At 43.0% G+C, this 19833-nt stretch overlaps 1 protein-coding gene across 1 annotated transcript in view; it reads left to right on the top strand.

Annotated features, from left to right (window-relative positions):
- Positions 1-19833, top strand: part of SESN3 (sestrin 3) — a 92651-nt gene that overhangs the window by 57801 nt on the left and 15017 nt on the right. The window contains exons 6-8 of the mRNA XM_074984380.1: positions 6487-6634; positions 14322-14440; positions 16181-16371. Coding sequence (XP_074840481.1) covers positions 6487-6634; positions 14322-14440; positions 16181-16371 — 458 coding nt within the window. The remainder of the gene's footprint in view (positions 1-6486; positions 6635-14321; positions 14441-16180; positions 16372-19833) is intronic.

The raw sequence follows: 19833 nt of genomic DNA, 5'->3' as shown, positions 1-19833 counted from the left end.
TGTCCACAACGTGAACGCGGACCAACTAAGCAGACGCTTTGCGCTAATGCACGAGTGGCAGATCCATTCCGATCTGCTCCAACAAGTATTTCACAAATGGGGGTTTCCCCAAATCTATTTGTTTGCCACCCACACCAACAAGAAATGCCCTCAGTACCGCTCCAAAGCGGGCATAGGACAGGGATCCTTGGGGGATGCCTTCATGGTTCCATGGAAGGGCCTTCTACTGTATGCGATCCCATCCACAAGGTTCTAGAGAAAGCCAGAAGGGAGAGAGCACGCATAATACTTATAGTCCCAACCTGGGACTGACAGCAGTGGTTTCCTCTGGTTCTGCACGTCATGCCGCCCGCCACTCCCCCTACCGGTAGTGCTGGACCTTCTCACGCAGGCTCAGGGGTCCGTAGTGCACCCACATCCTCAAGGACTCCGCCTACAGGCGTGGCTAATCCATGGCTCAGCGCCTTAGAGGCACATGTTCGGAGGGAGTAAAACAAGACTTGGAGTGCAGTCGAAGGACTTCCACCATAAGGACTTACACGCAGAAGTGGAAACAATTTATCTCCTGGTGCTCTTCCAAGCAGTTAGCTCCTCTGGACATCCCTACAACTGTAATTCTAGAATACCTGCTGGAGCTGAAACGAGATGGACTCTCCCTGTCCTCACTAAAGGTCCATCTCGCAGCTATATCAGCGTTTCAACACAAAGAGGAAGGGCCAACCATATTTGCCCATCCTATTGTCACATGGTTCCTAAAGGGGCTGGCAAACCTGTACCCCCCTTGGAAACCGCTATCACTGTCATGGAGTTTGGACTTGGTCCTCCACATGCTGTCAGGACCACCCTTTGAACCATTGGCCATGGTCCCCCTCCAGTTACTTACCATGAAAACAACCTTCCTTCTTGCGATTACGTCAGCCCGCAGGGTGAGCGAACTTGCAGCAATAATGGCAACGCTGACCTGCACGGTATTCTCAAAGGAAGGGGTGATCTTACGATTACACCCAGCCTTCGTTTCAAAGGTTTCCTCAGAGTTTCACAGTAACGAACCAATAGTATTACCCTTGTTTTATCCTAAGCCTCACGACTCCAGCAAGGAGGCGCGGCTGCAACTACTAGATGTGAGGAGGGTGTTGGCCTTTTACACAGACAGAACTAAGCCCTTCCGGAAAACGGACAGACTCCTGGTGCCTCTCCCACCCAGGTCGAAAGGGGAAGGCCTATCCTCACAAAGAATTTTTCAAATCACATTGTATCCTGCATAAGACTGTGTCATGAGCTAGTTCCTCCCAGGGCTCACTCCACCAGAGCGATGGCAGCATCGACGGCCTTCTTCAAAGGACTCATGTTAAAAGACATCTGCAGAGCGGCGACTTGGTCCTCTTACGACACCTTCGCCAAGCATTATGTCATGCACCGGGTGTTCGATGAGGATACATGCCTATCGACAGCAGTCCTTTCAAGGGCAAGCTGCACATAATTCGGGTACCCACCTCCTTATTTGGGGTCACTTCTGGGTAGTCACCTACTGTGGAGCACCCACGGGGACCACTCGAAGAAGAAAGAAGTTACTCACTTGTGTAGTAACGATGGTTCTTCGAGATGTGTCCCCGTGGGTGCTCCACTACCCACCCGTTCCTCCCCACTTCGGAGTTCTGTTTGGTGTTCTTCAAGAGCATCTGGAGCAGTTGGTCAAGGAACTGGCGGAGACCGGATCGAAGGACCGGCACGCATCGGCGCATGCGTGACCCGACGGAGACTGCTGGAAATTTTCCGATCTGCGGTGCCAGGTCAAGCCCGACACCTACTGTGGAGCACCCATGGGGACACAGCTCGAAGAACCATCGTTACCACACAAGTGAGTAACTTCCCTTTTCTGAGACACAGAGCAAGCTGTGGAATCAAATTCTAGCTCTATATTCACATCTCTGTTTGAAGCTCCCTCCAACCCCAGCCCAACAAACAGGCTGCTGCTGAGCCTGCAGCAAACCTGAAGGAGAAAGAAGTCACACTTGTGCCTAGTAAGTCTGAGTCCCATTATTACAGTAATGGGAGGGATTTTTATTCTAAAAACCAATGGAAAAGCTGAGAGACACTCTGGCCACTAATCTGCTGATGGCAGATTAACCCAGTGTCTTGTTGTCTGCCTTCTCCCTCCTTCCCCCATGTTGAATTCAAAATGGCAACTGGGATTTGCACACAATAAAAAGCTGCTTTAAAAGTCCTTTTTTACACAAATGTATGCTAGGGTCATTTATGTTTTCCTTTAAGTAGTAACAGCTCTGAGTCAGTAGCCTTGTATTCAGTCAGTGTTCTATGGAGCCGCTTGGAAACAGTGAACTCCATCTGTGCAGTTGGGAAACTGTTCCATTTCCACACTTAGTCCAGGAAGTCTGCAGGTGACAAAATCATTTCTCCCAGGTATGACTGGGGTAGGAATTTTTGTCCAGAAATGTGCTGTGGGCAGAGAGTAGAGAGGCTGTGGAGTCCTGTGTGTTTTCATGCAGTCGTAAAAAGCTAAGCCATGTGTAACCTAATGTAGCGTCACGTTAATTTCCTCATGGATTGTGACCCAATCCTGGTTGCTGATGGCTGCACACTTTTCCTGATAGAGGAATTCCAGATTGATAGTCACAAGGCTGGGAAGGGTGTATTTTCCAGGGTCTCCCTCAGTAACTGATTTAGTCTAATCTACCCGTAGATATGCTGTTCAGTAAATGTAGCTGTGTGTACACGAGCCCCTTCCATTCTGAAGGGGCACGTTAGTGAGTGAGTTTGAAATATTGTAATGAGACGCAGCATATTCATGGCAGCACCTCATTAGCATAATAGCAGCCGCGGCGATCCGAAAATGCAGCTTTCTAATTGTGCGCCACCCATGGAGAGAGGGACCTTTTGAAAGGACCCCCCAGTCTTCAAAAACCCCTTCTTCCTAACACCAGATAGGAAGAAGGGGCTTTTGAAGACTGGGAGGTCCTTTCGAAAGGTCCATCTCTCCATGGGTGGCACACAATTAGAAAGCTGCATTTTCAGATCGCCGCGGCTGCTATTATGCTAATGAGGTGCTGCATATTCATGGAAGTGCCTCATTAACATCTTTTGAACTAGCTCATTAACATGCCCCTTCTGAAAGGAAGGGGCTTGTGTAGACACAGTTTATATGTTTCTGTATTTTCCTGCATAAATTGCAGGTTCCCCCTCCAGCATCTAGGAGTAGCACTTGCCTTCACAAATAGGGCACCACAATATTAATTTTATCCTCCAAAATGTGAAAGGCCTGAAAGGAAAAGCCTTTTGTTACAAGGCCATTTGCTGCCCCCTCACAACCCAAGTGTTATGCAATTTTTTTTAAAAACAGAAAGCCGTTTAAAATTACAAACTTACCATTGTCTCTGCACTTCTGTAATAATAGTTACCCAGGACATGCCCAGAGAGATTCCATGAATGGAAGCATCCCTCTCACAAATATATTTTGGTTCAGTTTTGAAATGTAACATTTTATGGGCTAGAGAGTCCATAAGAAAGAATTGCGCTTTTCCACTAAGCTGTTTTAAACATAAACCTTTGCTGTCCTATTCCAGGACTCTTGACCTTCACTGGCTCTTGTGTATCCCGAACTGCACCCCCTGCCCCAACTTACCTTCACACAAATTCCAAGCAGAAGTGTTTCCATGCTGATATTATGGTTGAGGTTGTCGAGAGGGTTGATGAGCAGATCTGGTACCAGCAGCAAAGGGAAGTAGACTGGAGCAACAGCTGGAAGACAGGATTTCACCAAGGGAGAAGGCACGTGCATATATAGTTCCTAGAACAAGAACAGTTGAGGGAGGAGGACAGTTGCAGAGCCCACATCCATCATACCTGGAAGAGCATCCCCTTGCTGCCCCTCCATGAAATATACCTTCAGACCATTAGTAACTTGGACAACTCAGTGTTAGGGTGGCCCATGCATTCAAGCTCCATGGGTGGTTGGATAACGCAAGAAAACCTCATTCAGCCTTGTCTCCTCTGCACCGTGTGTGGCTATCTTCATCCCAGCTCCCTTGGTGATAAGTGCATAGAAAACAGAGGGGGGAAAGGAGAATGTACATTAATGGGATACGCAGCAATAGAGGACTTGTGTCATGTTTCCTGCTCTTGTGTTTCTTTGAATAGGTTATTCTGTCATTTGTTTTGGGGTGTTATACCAGCAGCTGCCCTGCCTAGCAGTGGGCAACTGTTATAGACATGTTAAAACAAGATACATAAAGCTTTAATGTCATAAAGAAAGCTTTTGCTATCACTTCATCATGTCATACAATTAGTTACAGCCATCCACAGTGCAATAATTTCACGTCTTGTAGAACTGGAAGGGACCTCAGGAGGTCATCAAATCCAGTCCCCTGCCCTCTTGGCAAAACTAAGCACTATCCTTTTTTTTTTTTTTTTTAAAATCTATTTGTCCCTAATCCTTAAATGGTCCCCTCAAGCACTGAGCTCACAGTCCTGGGTTTAGCCGGCCACTGCCCAAACCACTGAGCTCTTCCTCCCCCCTAATATTAGGTAATATTGTCATTCACCACCCCCCACAGTTCTTTATTTTTTTCATGTAATTCATAAGCTAATTGCATGGCAGTCAAGCCCAGACCCCTCCCCACCACTAAAATAAATTTTTGACTTTTCCTCATCAAGCACATTCTTAAAAATACTATTCCCTCTCTTCCACTGGCCCTTGTAAGTTCCTAACTTGTGAGCACCAAGCATCTCTGACTTCTGTTGCCTGGAAACAACCTGCTCAAGCTGTGAGAGGTGCACTTTCTTTCTGAGTGCACTGATTCAGCAACCCACCACCATCGTGTGTCCGTTCAGGAGGAGATGGCTCACCTCTGGCTTCACAAAGATTGTGAACAGCATAGCAAGCCACAGTAATGTAGACAACAGCACTGATGACTCTGGCATCCAAACAGTTCTGTAATCTCCAGTGGGATTTTACCTGCCCAAAGCACTTTCTATAAGCATTCTACACCTGCTGAGGGCAATTAAACTGTCTTTTGCCAGAGCCTCTGTAATCCGGATATGGTTTCATAAGGCAAGACAAAAGCGGTGGTGGGGATTCACAGGTTCCTTCAGAATAACAGAATTAACAGTAACTGCGTATCCCAAATCTAATTGTCATAGTAGGCCATCCTGTCCACGAACATTGATTCATAACCAGCAAAAAAACTCTGGCCTTGTGATCTTTTCCAGAGCAGCCCCTGATACTCATGAATCTGCATCCATACTCCACGAGGTCCTGCATGACAGTGGAACAGTACCCTTCAAAGCTCTAGTACTCATATGTTCCTTGAGGATGGCAGACTATGGGTACATGACTCCTTCAGTGGCCCAGTACGACTGGGAAACCTTGTTCTTTCAAACCCAACAGTTACATCTGGAATATCTTTAATGTCTGCCACTTAGGTCAAACCAAATGCCCAGTTGCCTCAGGAAACTTTATTTACCCACAGTTGACTTTCAAACACTAGACTGGTTGACAACAAACCTGTAGCACTCTGGGGTGAGCTTCCAGACAGTTATGCCAACCTGCTTCTGGATAGACAAGAGTGGTCTTGTGTGTCTGTGTGCTGATGAGTCAGAGCCAGCTGCTTATGAAAATGTGGAATGTTACTTTCTTCATGCAAAACTTTAGGATTCTCTGGCTTGTCATCCCATATCTGCATGACTCTATGATGATCCCACCAACCTGTGCGTGTGAGCATGCACTCGTCTATGTAGGGGACATCAGTGGCTATGCTGATCGTACTGAGCAGGATCTACAAGAGTCAGTCTGCCATGCGTGGCACTTTTCCACTTCTGCCACAGTCTCCTTTTACTCCATCCAGAAATCTTCCTGATACTTTGTTAGATCAGCAGAAGCTACTGAGGTGTCCAGCAGTCCCTCATAGAAGCTCTACCTGTTCCTTGACACAGGAGTGAAAATCAAGTGCAACAAATTCTTCAAAAGTCACATCAACCATGTTGCTGGCTCCAGTGCCTGGGAGCCCACGTAGCAAAATTTCTCCCGTGCCAGCTTTCTTGGCATGTTGTTCAACTTTCCTTTAATGGACAGCGTGAGCAATAAAATTTTCTGATAGTGCATCACAATCAAAAGGTTAGAGCAGCCATGTTTTGGGATGGCATTAAGGACTCTGGGAGGTGATTGATTTGTGTGCTGAATGTACAATTAAGCTTCAGGATCAATGTTCAGACCTAGGGTTCTCTAACATGGGTCAGCTGACTCAAGTCCCACTAGTCCCTGGGGCTTACATTGCAGCATGGACATGCCCTTTGTGAAAGACTTCTTAAAAATGCATCTCATGCAATGCACTCAAGAAATATGCACCATGTCCTGGATTTTCACGGATTCAAGTAACCCCTAAGAATATTGAATTTTAGCTTTGACTCCTAGACAACTATGATGCCATTTACTTTAAGTTTCCAAAGTATCTTTTTTGGGGTCTTTTTCAGTTTGCAGATTCTTTGAGTGAGCTGGAGGCCTTAATGGAAAGAATGAAGAGGCTGCAAGAAGAAAAGGAGGAAGAGGAGGCCTCACAAGAAGAAATGGCAACTCGCTTTGAAAAAGAGAAGAAAGAGAGTCTTCTAGTGGTTACTGGAGGTACTTCACCCTCTCTGTCTCCCCTTCTTTCTCTACTCCATTTTAACTAGAATTCTCCAGTCCAGTTAGTAGACTTCAGCAGTTACTCTAATCTGGATTTTCACAACTCAGTAAGACTGGCTTATATGTCACTGGCTGTCTGATTCAGTTTTCTTAGTTCCCAAGTATATTAACCATCATTGTTACTAAAATTCAATCTTTCTTTCGATAAGAAACTTCTCCACAATTTCAGGAAAAACGGCTCTTTCACACTGCTGTACGTCTTTATATCCAAGTTCATTCCTTAATGGAATTTTGAATAGCAAACTTCTGGAACGTTTTCAAATAGGCCGTGTCTACAGGAGTGCCTTCCTTTCTGAAGGGACATGGTAATGAGCCACATTGGCAGATGCTAATGAGGTGTTCCATGAATATGCAGCACTTCATTAGCATAATGCCAGCCACACGCAATTCGAAAGTGCTGCTTTCAAGTTGCACACCACCTGTGTAGCTAGGGGCCTTTCAAAAGAACCCCCCCCCCCGACTTCGAAAGCCCCTTCTTCCCATTTGGTTTTAGGAAGAAGGGGTTTCAAAGTCCAGGGGGGTCCTTTCGAAAGGCCCCCTCTACACTGGCGGCGCGCAATTTGAAAGCATCACTTTTGAACCACACACAGCTGGCATTATGCTAATGAGGCACTGCATATTCATGGCAGCACCTCACGAACATCTGCCAATGTGGCTTGTTACCATGCCCTTCCAAAAGGAAGGGGCTAGTGTAGACGTAGCCGTAGTGTTGGAAGCTGAAATTTTCTGTTCAAGAAATAAGTGTAATACAAATATAGCAGTACAGATTTCCCTACATTACTCCATCATTGAACTTCAGCCTTCTCCTGAGGGGACAATCTCAAGGTGAGAAGTGGTTGGATTGAAATGATCTGTTCTTTGAGATGTTGCATTGTTATCCTATAGCCCTTGCTTCTGTTATGAGGGAGGTTTCATAAAACATTTTTAATTTATTTCTAAGTTATACTTCAAAATTCATAGTCGGGGAGTCTGCCTTGCTATGTTTCTCTTTTAAACTCCTGAGAATAATAGTTTCATCCATTGACAAGTTATAGCCAAAGTCCTTTTAACATGTGTGTGACATTAGTCCAGGTTGTACTCTGGGTATAAAATAGCTCCATCCACTCAGTTCTCTAGCCTGGGCTGCCTTTTTTGCTGCTCTGCTGTGAGAGAAACCACTCCTGGACTGTGAGTCACAGCACAACCTCCAGCATGTATGTTACTCCCAGCTGTATAGTGAGTGCTGCAGTCAGCTAGTTCTGAATTATATTGCAGAGCAACACCAGCAAATTCCCATTTCTAGATTTGTCCCCCGAAATGTGCGTGTCATATTGCCCAACTCTCTCCTGGACAATACAAAGTCTTACAAAATCTGGAATTTTATTAATGGAAAATAACATCCACAAATCCCATTACCTTAAATGGCGGTTCCCAAACACTAGTCCAAATATACTAGTCTAGATAAAAAATGAAGCAAGTTTTATTATCAGCTCAGAGATAGTAGTTGTTAAGTGGTTATAGGAAAATAATAGGTAAAATGCAGTTAACACTTAACAAGTTTAATTCAGTGCAAAGATTTCTGTTTACTATTTGATTTTGCAGTTTTGTTGGTTGGATGCCTTTCATTCAGCCAGACTCCTTTCTCCCCCCAGTCCAGCGCTTCTTTCCTTGTTCTTCAGGTATTCTTGTCGCAATGGGGACAGATAGACTAAGGCTAGAGTACAGAGGAATGTCAGGAAAAGATACACAAATTGCACACTGCAATTTGCATACCTTTTTCTGCTTTTCTGTCCAGAAAGGGTTTTTGGAAATTTGTCCCATCTACACGGCAACAGATTTGGAAAAACTTCCCCTGTCAGGCCATTCCTTCTCCCTCGTAAAATGAGGTTTACAGGATGGTGACAGAATGTGTCTGCTTTTCCAGAAGTGTTCTTGGATGTGACAGACCTTTTCCAGGAAATCTCCGATATCCTGGAAAAAGATCATAGTCTAGCCATAGGAAGGAATCACTTAGGCTAAGTCTACACAAATAATTAAAGAGGAAAACTTTTGTTGTTCAGAGATGCTAACATCCCTCCCCCTCAACAAGACCAAAGTTTTGCTGCAACGGTTGCTGGTATAAGCAGCACATTGTCCTGCCAACAATGCAAACTCTGTGCATTGAGGGTGGAATTACTTTCTGGTCAAAAGAACCAACAAGCAGCAGCTTAGACTGCCTGACGTTTAGTGACATGGCTTTGCCTTTGAACTGTCATACTTAGATCTAAAAAAAATCTGTCTGGAATGTAATAGTCACTGATGAAGTAAGATCACTCAATTTAGATAACAGTGGCAAATACATGTAATTTGTCACAGTTTCTGTTTAGTTTAGGGTTTTATATTGCTACCCTCACCATGGTATGTGTCTACCTTCTATGTAAAATCAATAGGAATAGTGAAGTCCCAAGCCTCCCTTTATGGGACAAAATCTATGTGGGGCAGAGTTTTCTGTTTGTTTTACCCCACCTTGCTTGGAAGGGGACAAAACTGTGTCATACATCTTTTCTTACTGATAAAATTCAGGGATTAACTGACTAGGTGTCAACAGGCTGTATTTAAAAAAACAAACCATAAAAAATCTTCAGGGGGTGATTAGCTAGAGCAGGTGCCATGAAAGTTGCTTCCCACACAGTTATGTGTTGATTGGTTAATGAGCCAGAGAAAAGATAAAGCATCCCTGTGAGCCTTAGGTTAGCTGATTTTTTTTTTTTTTAAGTGTGAACAATGGACATCTGGCAACTTTTTATGTCATTGCATGTGGAAAAGAGCCAAGATTTGATATCAGGGTCAGATGCAGTCAGCTATGTGGTAAATGACTCCCTTAAAGGCATTTACACAATCAAGCTACCTGTTTATTCAATGGAGATAGATTATTCCTGCTACAGAACCTGTCCGCATTTAGTAACACATTGTTGGAACTCTCCAGAGCTGCACAGTTACTGTAACTTTTGGTGTAAGATCAACCTGTAGAATTCCTTGCCTTCGTATCGTTTTTAACTGGTATCGAAAAGCCACTAGTCTTATATTGTTTAGTTCTTCAAATGGCGATCCTTATAGTTGTTCCAAATGCGGGTGCGCGCGCCACACTGTGCTGGAGCTAGAACGTTTTGCAGCCATGTACATTATCCCTCACATGCAATATGTACGTAGCTTCATGGTACAAGCCAGGTTGTCTGAGGCTGTGTGAGATGTTGCTGCCTTAGTACCTTTTAGTGTCACACGGACAGAATCAGAATCTGTGCTCATAACTTGCCTGTGAAAATTTATATGCTTATCCATGTGCATACTTAGTTTTTCTTTTTTCATATATTTAGTGTTAGTTGACCCTTGCCCGTCATCATAAGAACATAAGAACATAAGAATGGCCATACTGGGTCAGACCAAAGGTCCATCAAGCCCAGCATCCCATCTGCCGACGGTGGCCAATGCCAGGCGCCCCAGAGAAGGAGAACAGAAGACAAGTGATTTATCTCCTGCCATCCATCTCCTGCCCTTGTTATGAAGGCTAGGGCACCATACTTTATCCCTGGCTAATAGCCATTTATGGACCTGACCTGCAAAAATTTATCAAGCTCTTTTTTAAACCCTAATAGAGTCCTGGCCTTCACAGCCTCCTCGGGCAAGGAGTTCCACAGGTTGACTGTGCGCTGTGTGAAGAAAAATTTCCTTTTATTAGTTTTGAACCCACTACCCATCAATTTCATTTGGTGTCCCCTAGTTATTGTATTATGGGAAAAGGTAAATAATTTTTCTATATTCACTTTCTCCACACCATTCATGATTTTATATACCTCTATCATATCGCCCCTCAATCGCCTCTTTTCCAAACTGAAAAGTCCCAGTCTCTCTAGCCTCTCCCCATATGGGACCCTTTCCAAGCCCCTAATCATCTTAGTCGCCCTTTTCTGAACCTTTTCTAATGCCAATATATCTTTTTTGAGGTGAGGAGACCACATCTGCACGCAGTACTCGAGATGTGGGCGTACCATAGTTTTATATAGGGGAAGTATGATATCTTTTGTCTTATTATCGATCCCTTTTTTAATAATTCCTAACATCCTATTTGCCTTACTAACTGCCGCTGCACACTGCGTGGATGTCTTCAGAGAACTATCCACTATAACTCCAAGATCCCTTTCCTGATCTGTCGTAGCTAAATTTGACCCCATCATGTAGTACGTGTAATTTGGGTTATTTTTTCCAACATGCATTACCTTACACTTACCCACATTAAATTTCATTTGCCATTTTGCTGCCCAATCACTCAGTTTGCTGAGATCTTTTTGTAGTTCTTCACAATCCCTTTTGCTTTTGACTGTCCTGAACAACTTGGTGTCATCTGCAAACTTTGCCACCTCACTGCTTACCTCATTTTCTAGATCATTGATGAACAAGTTGAACAGGATCGGTCCCAGGACTGAGCCCTGGGGAACACCACTAGTTACCCCCCTCCATTGTGAAAATTTACCATTTATTCCCACCCTTTGTTTTCTGTCTTTTAACCAATTCCCGATCCATGAAAGGACCTTTCCTCCTATCCCATGACCACCTAATTTACATAAAAGCCTTTGGTGTGGGACCGTGTCAAAGGCTTTCTGGAAATCTAGGTATATTATGTCCACTGGGTGCCCCTTGTCCGCATGTTTATTAACCCCTTCAAAGAATTCTAATAGATTAGACAGACACGACTTCCCTCTGCAGAAGCCATGCTGACTTTTGCCCAACAATTCGTGCTCTTCTATGTGCCTTGCAATTTTACTCTTTACTAGTGTTTCTACTAATTTACCTGGTACTGATGTTAAACTTATCGGTCTATAATTGCCAGGATCTCCTCTAGAGCCTTTTTTAAATATTGGTGTTATATTGGCCGTCTTCCAGTCATTTGGTACCAAAGTGGATTTAAAGGATAGGTTACAAACCACTGTTAATAACTCCGCAATTTCACATTTGAGTTCTTTCAGAACCCTTGGGTGAATGCCATCTGGTCCTGGAGACTTGTTACTATTCAGCTTATCAATTAATTCCAAAACCTCCTCTAATGTCACTTCAATCTGAGTGAGTTCCTCAGATTTGTCGCCTAAAAAGGCTGGCTCAGATTTAGGAACCTCTGTAACATCTTCAGCCGTGAAGACTGAAGCAAAGAAATCATTTAATCGCTCCGCAATGGCACTGTCTTCCTTGATCGCTCCTTTTATATCTTTATCATCCAAGGGCCCCACTGCTTTTTTAGCAGGCTTCCTGCTTCTAATGTATTTAAAAAACATTTTACTATTGTTTTTTGAATTTTTGGCTAGCTGTTCCTCAAACTCTTTTTTGGCTTTTCTTACTACATTATGACAGTTAATTTGGGAGTGTTTATGTTCCTTTCTATTTTCCTCACTAGGATTTGACTTCCACTTTTTAAAAGCTGCCCTTTTCTCTCTCACTGCCTTTTTAACATGGCTGTTTAGCCATGGTGGTTCTTTGTTAGGTCTCTTACTGTGTTTTTTTATTTGGGGTATACATTTAAGTTGGGCCTCTAGTATGGTGTCTTTAAACAGTTTCCATGCAGCTTCCAGGGATTTTAGTTTAATTACTCTACCTTTTAGTTTCTGTTTAACTAGCTTCCTCATTTTAGTGTAATTCCCCTTTTTGAAATTAAATGCCAGAGTGTTTGACCGCTGCGGTGTTCTTCCCAACACAGGAATATTAAAAGTTATTATATTGTGGTCACTATTTCCAAGCGGTCCAGTAACAGTTACCTCTTGGACCAGATCCTGCGTTCCAGTCAAGACTAGATCGAGAATCGACTCTCCCCTTGTGGGTTCCTGTACTAGCTGCTCCAAGAAGCAGTCATTTAAGGCATCAAGAAATTTAATCTCTGAATCCCGTCCTGAGGTGACATGCACCCAATCAATATGGGGATAATTGAAATCTCCTATTATTACTGTGTTTTTTATTTTGATAGCCTCTCTAATCTCCCTTAACATTTCAGCATCACTATCACTGTCCTGGTTAGGTGGTCGGTAATATATTCCTAATGCCATATTCATATTAGAGGAATGAATTGTTATCCATAATGATTCTATGGAACATTTTGATTCCTTTAGGATTTTTACTTCATTTGATTCTATATTATCCTTCACATATAGTACCACTCCGCCACCCGCACGACCTGTTCTGTCTTTCCGATATAATTTATATCCCGGTATGATAGTGTCCCACTGATTGTCCTCATTCCACCATGTTTCTGAGATGCCTATTATGTCAACTTCCTCCTTTGATATGAGGCTTTCCCCCACCTCTTAGTTTAAAAACTGCTCTATGTCCTTTTTAATGTTTAATGCCAGCAGTCTGGATCCACCTTGATTTAGGTGTCAAGTCTATATGAATATTTTGATCTCATTTATGGGTGTGACGGATTCAGTCTTACTCCTGGGTTCCAGCCCCTTGTTCTACCCACAGTCTCACAGATAATCTCAGTACTGCGGTCTGGACCGCACATGCCCTAGCTGTGGTTTGGACTTCTGTCCCTTGGCTGAAGTGGGCTGGGGTAAGCACCCCCAGGTCTGCCTGAGTTAGGCAAGCTGCCCTCCCCAGCCTTCGGCCGATCCCATCATCACCTGCCGGGGGGGGAGCTCAAACACTCCCATGAGAACTCTTCACCCAACACCACTCCACCCCCTTTGTCTCTGGCAGTGCTGGTGTTCTCCTCAGCTTTGTCACTCTCTCTCACTCTCACCTTCTCTGTTGTTGTCTCCTAACCTCACTCCAACTTCCTCTTCTGCTCTCCCTTCTAAGTTAGCCCTCTAGCCTGACCCTGTCACAAAGTTTCATTGTTATAACAGTGCTGTAAAAGACATGCCACTCCATTCAGTCTTACATTTCACTCTTGTATATTATCTTGAATATAGCCTGCTGTAATCTCAAATGCAGTAGAGCCAAAACTGAATTTGCCTTTCTACTGAGCCCTGTGCTATCTCCAGTCACCTTTAATTGAATCAAACCTTCATTTTTTCCTAACACTATAGGTAGCGTTGTGGTCATCTTTGATATCTACCCCCTCAATCAAGCTATGACGAAGCCTCAACCTTTCTTTCTTCATCTTCAGAACTGAACTTTTTCTCCCTATTCCAGCTACTAAATTACTGCTTCACTCCCAGATCATCTCAAACCTTCACTATTGCAATCTTCTCCTTCTCTAGATTTCCCATTACTCATCCCAAACTGCTGCTGTCTGTTTAAAAATATCTTGCCCATTGTTTCAATGAGGGGGTTTAGGAAATCTCTGGAAAAGGGAGGAGCGTAAGAATAAATGTGAATATTTACTTGCAAATATGAGGAAAAAACTTAAAACTAGCAAATCAAGCAAATTATTATGAGTTCGAAATTGACAAATTATACACAAGGTAAATATCATAAACTGAATGGCAGTTGATTGAAATTCTCCTAATAGTCTTCCTACACCAAAATGTTATCCTCTTCTTTGTACATAGAAATAGTTGCAAACTTTTAAAATATCATGGTCAGTGCACCTTGTAGTCTTTCTTGAGGAGGGAATCAAAGAAGGTTACAACAGCCTCCATACTTATCTGTCTTAAACACAGCCTTTTGCTGTCCTTCTCAGCATTTGATGATGAAATTGTTTCTCTGTCGGATGTCTCCCGCTACATTGAAGATCCTGGTTTTGGGTACAAAGACTTTGCCCGACGGGGAGAAGAACATCTGCCAACATTCCGAGCTCAGGTACTTGGATGCGCTTATTTTTTTAATGTAAACTAACCACAGCATTTTAAAGGCGTGGCTTCATAAATTTAAGGGCATGTGTGCTGCTGCACAGTAAGGCTGCGTCTACACTAACACTCCCTTTCGGAGGGGCATGTAAATGTAGTGGCTCAAAATGCAAATGAGGTGTTTACGAATATTCAGCACCTCATTTGCATAATGGCAGCCTAAAAACATAGGAAGAAGGATACTTTCGAAAGCAGGGCTTCCTTTCAGAGGAACCCCATCTACACGGCTATTTTGCATTTCAAAAGCAGCACTTTTGATGCGGTGAGTGGCCACTATTATGCAAATCAGGTACTGAATATTCATATCAGTGCTTCATTAGTATTTTCAATCCACTGCATTTACATGCCCTTTCTGACAGGGAGGAGTAGTGTAGACACAGCTTAAGAGTCTGTCTACACAGCAATGTTATTCCGAAATAAGCTAGTCCAAAATAATTTATTTCAAAATAACGCTGCTACACACAAAATGCATTTCAAAATAGTGCTTAGCTCTTTCAAAATACAGCATCTACACACAGTCTATTTCGAAATAGACATTGGGTACACTATGGTTTCTTTTGAAATAGACTCTATTCCCTGGTTGCGTCTACACTACAGTCCCATTTTGAAAGGGGAATGCAAATGAAGCACTGATTTACGTATCACATGCTTCATTTGCATAATCACATTTTCCAAAGACAGTCTTTCAAAAGAAAAATAGCAGTGTAGATGGGGTTCTTGTGAAATAAAACCCTGTTTTCAAAAGCACCCTTCTTCCTGGGAAAAAATTAGGAAGAATGGTGTTTTATTTTGAAAGAACCCCATCTACACTGTTGTTTTTCTCGTTTGGAAATGCAATTATGCAAATGAAGCATGAGATATGTACATTGGTACTTCATTTGCATTTCCAATTTGCCTCATTTGCAGTCCCCTTTTGAAAGGGGACTGAAGTGTAGATGCAGCCCCTGTCTAAACAGCCCCTATTTTGAAATAGCTGTTGCAAACTAGGCGCTATTCATCTTGCAGTGAGGTTTACCTGTTTCAAAATAAGCCAGCTGCTATTTCGAAATTATTTTGAAATAACAGTTGCATTGTGTAGATGCTAGCAAAGTTATTTCAGAATATGCTGTGGTTTCCTTTTTCATTTAATGAAGTGTATGTAGCGGCTAGAACTGACTTTGCTGGGGGTCTGTGAATGGTTTGGGGGGTGATTGGTAGTCTGCACTAGTGAAAAGGTTGGGAACCACTGTGCTAGGCACTTTTAACATAGGATAAGATAATCTGTGCCCCAAAGAGGTTATAGTTGAAGTAGTAGCCTGCAAAAGTATTGCTGCTCATGCACCATTTTCAGATTGCTGCTACTTTTCCTTAGTCATTGTCTAAAAGTGAAGTCATGTCTTTAGGAACAGCGCATTCCCAGCCTTCTGCTCCAGGTCAGAGTTTTCCAAACAGCAGTCGCTGAATAATATCTGTGTAGCTATTTTCCAGTCTGAACCAAATCTGCAGCACCTAAAGCAGAACTGACCACAGAAGCTTTACCAATTAAAATCCGCCTTTCGGATGGCAGCAGGGGAATAAAATTAATAGTGCAGAGTGAGAGACAAAATAGAGAATAAGGTCTTCACCTGGGGAGGAAACCAGAGGGAGGATCTGGTGGGTTAGACACTGTTAGCATATTTATGCATCCCTGATGTTTTTCTTTGTGCCCTTACAGGACTATACCTGGGAAAATCATGGCTTCTCCCTTGTGAACAGGCTTTATTCTGATATTGGACATCTCCTGGATGAGAAGTTTCGAATGGTCTACAACCTCACGTATAACACTATGGCTTCACATGAAGGTGTTGACACAACTATGTTGAGAAGAGCTTTATTTAACTATGTTCACTGTATGTTTGGAATCAGGTATGTAACATGTTTACCTGTCTAATAAGTGTATTTGGAAGCATATAAACCGAATATATTTACTGTGTTACAGGGATATAGATTTTGATCACACTAATGCAGTGTTTTGACGATTGGTGTTTGTGGCTTTTAGATTTGCTTTTTGCAGTGAAATTCGTACAAATACTGGTGGCAAAATAATTGATTTAGAAAATGTGTTGGTTTTAGAGAATCAAATTAAAACAATTATTTTGTTAGTTTTTAAAGTGCTACTGGACTGCTTTTTTGTTTTGATAGTATATAGACTAACACGGCTATCTCTCTGTTACTAGAATCAAATTAGGACTGATATTCTTACAGAAAGCTGTCTTTTCTGAACTCATGGACAGCATTGTCATTTCAGCAAAAACTAAATACTACGCTATTTAAAAGGCTCTGAGGAACTGAGAAGCTTTTGTTTTTCTTTGAGTAGTGTCCCTGTGGGTTCTCCACATCAGGAAGTGTGATCAGTTATTTGTCAGCAGTGTCTGTGGGTCCCGGTCTGTCCCACAAACACTCTCATATTCTGGTATGGGGATATATAGGTAGGAGGCAGACCTGCTGCTACTGCTGTTCCTTGTCATCTATCTATGGTTGTGTCTATTATCTAGCTACACAACTAGCTACATAACTTGTTGCCTCTTGCATATAATCCTTTATTTGCTCAGTTTATTTTGCAGGGGGAGGGGTTAGTGCTGATTTTCCTTATTTTTGTTTGGGGAGGAATCATAACCTGTGTCTCCAGTTTTGCCACCCCTGCCATGATATGCTGATGATTTTAAGGCCATTCAGGACCTTTGTGGCACAAGTGCATTTTTAATTGGAGGAGACACAAGAACACCAGTATTTCCTGTTGGATATTCTTCATACATCTCCTCCAGGCAAAATCACCTTGCCCCATCAATGATGTTCTACTGTGTGGCAAACTCCAACTACTATACTATGTGTAAATGGACTGACAGAAAATACTACATCCCACCAAATAGCTCAGAATGTTTTGGGGTTTTTCCCCAACCATTCTATACCCAATTCCCAGGTCATAGAGGCAGTTATTGAACAGAACAGATAATGTTGGGTCCACTCAACATCATCCCACAAAGAGATCAAAAGACTCAACCTTCAGGAATGCAAGAGCTACTCTGCTTTGCTGCAGTTCAAAATAGCTAATTACCAAGCACTGATAATAAAATACAATTTTACAAACTAGTGCAAGTTTATTGAACTCCTGCCACATGATCAGAGGGAGCAATTTCAAGTCCTCATAACAGAAGGCCAGGTATCTTTCCAGGACTTTCTCAATGCTGTCAATATAGTTGCAATATTCTATGGCTATTGAAATAGCCATGTGCCAAGCTTCTTGGCTGCCATCCTCTGGTCCAGGTAGCGAAAACAATTTAGGACCTTCTTTTGAAGGACCCAAATTGTTTAATGCAGCCACAGACAGGTCTCTTCATTCTCTCTCAAAACTCTTGAGTGACACTATGATCTCTGAGCATCTATATGTTTTTGTGGCAAAGAGAAAATACAGTAGATTTACAGGTGTCTCAGTGGTCTTATCCAGGCCACTCCCAAGAAAGCAGCTAGTGTGACTAAGGACTGTCCTTACAGTAGCCTTTCAGACAGCAACATCCTGGAAAGGATTGTTTTTGGAACCATTGATCCAGAATTTCAGAATCTCTGCTGCTACTCATACTGTGCTGCATGTATTTTCCCCTCCCTTGCACCACTGGGATTGTCTTCTATTTTCGTGGAAGCTCATTACCTCAATTGGATTTTGAAGGTGGTTTTTATGGGTTACTCTCATCCAGTTCAGCATCTCCTCACCTATCTCCAACTTCTTCATCCCTTCCTTTTCAGGGACCCTTCTCACAAGAATCATGTGATGTAGGACTAGTGTTCCTTCTAAGTTTATTCCATGCATGGGCAGAATAAACTTCGTTATGTGAACTAAGGCATGTGTAGAAGTGCATAACCATATAAACATGTGCCCTCAGCTGTGGGAACTCGGGTGGTCAGCTGTGTGGCATCTGGCTCTCTTCTGGATGGCCACCCAAGCGTTCAGTTTATAGGGAACACTGGTTAGGATGTATAATCCATCCTAACACTGGGGAGGCAATCAGACTTCTACCACGAAAATTCATTGCAGAAGGGCTCTTCTGAAGTCAAGTGTCTCCCACAGTTCTGAAGATCTAGCCTATCTTCTCTCTCTGCAGATTAATGTTTTGGCCTTAAACAGTCTGCATGCTGCCACCAGATTCTCTGTGTTTGCAGGAGCAGGCATATGGTGGTGGTTTCTTTTGTTCCTGCTACTTTTTCTTCTATTTATTTGTTTCTGTCCCATTTTGGGGTGGTGGGAGGCGGTGCTCTCCCTCCTTAGCATTCTTTCTCCTACCTGGATAACTTAACCTTTTAGGGGCTTAACCTTCCCTGAGCTTTTGGCCATGTCTGCACTAGCCCAGATCTTCGAAATGGCCATACAAATGGCCATTTTGAAGATTACTAATGAGGCGCTGAAATACATATTTAGTGCCTCATTAGCATGACGGCGCGGCTTGTCCAGACAGGGCTCATTTTCGAAAGGACGCCGGGAAATTTGAAATACTAGTGGCAAAATAATTTAATTGATTTTAAAAAATGTGTTTGTATTACAGAATCAAATTAAAGCAATTATTCTGTCATTCTTTAAAGTGCTACTGGACAGCAGAAGGAATAAGGGGATTTTGAAGTTCCTGGGTTCCTTTCGAAAAGGAGCCCCGTCTGGATGAGCCACAGCAATTTTGAAGAGCCGCAGTGGCCGGCATGCTAATGAGGCGCTGAATATGTATTTCAGCACCTCATTAGTAATCTTCAAAGTGGCCATTTGCATGGCCATTTCGAAGATTTGGGCTAGTGTAGACGTAGCATCTGCTGCAGTGTGGGGGTGAAAGGTGCTGTAGCACCTGTGGCTTGAAGTGTTCTCCATGATATGTAAGGTTTACAGCTTAGTTCAAAGAATCTCATTCCAGAGCCCCTACTGTCCTCAGACCTCAGAGTTGTTGCAAAGGTGGTAATGGTGGTGTGGTGGTAATAGCCAGACACAAGTTGCAGGAACTCACCTGCACCTTTTGCTGAACGACATCCCTATCAGAACTTGCACTGCAGTCAGCATCTTGCAAGGTTACATCTTGGACATTGAATCTCCTCCAATCACACACATTCATCATCTGGGTCATTCACACATGTACTTGCTGTAGAACCTCAGGAGTCCTACCATACTCTTGTGCCTCCCTGCTAGGGCTCCTGGTGGTGTTTAAAGCCATCACTCCATGGGCACAATCCATGCATCAGAAACCTTCAAGTCTGCATACCTCTCTGGATGGTGCCGAAATCAGAAGGCTCTTGATCTTGTTCAGATGTTCACTTTCCCTTAACCAAACTCTTGGCCAATGGAAAGAGGCCAAAATA

Source organism: Carettochelys insculpta, chromosome 1 (assembly GCF_033958435.1).
Source record: "Carettochelys insculpta isolate YL-2023 chromosome 1, ASM3395843v1, whole genome shotgun sequence".
NCBI classification, from domain to species: Eukaryota; Metazoa; Chordata; order Testudines; family Carettochelyidae; genus Carettochelys; species Carettochelys insculpta.
Note: the sequence above shows the minus strand (reverse complement) of the source record. Positions and strands in the feature narration are given on the sequence as shown.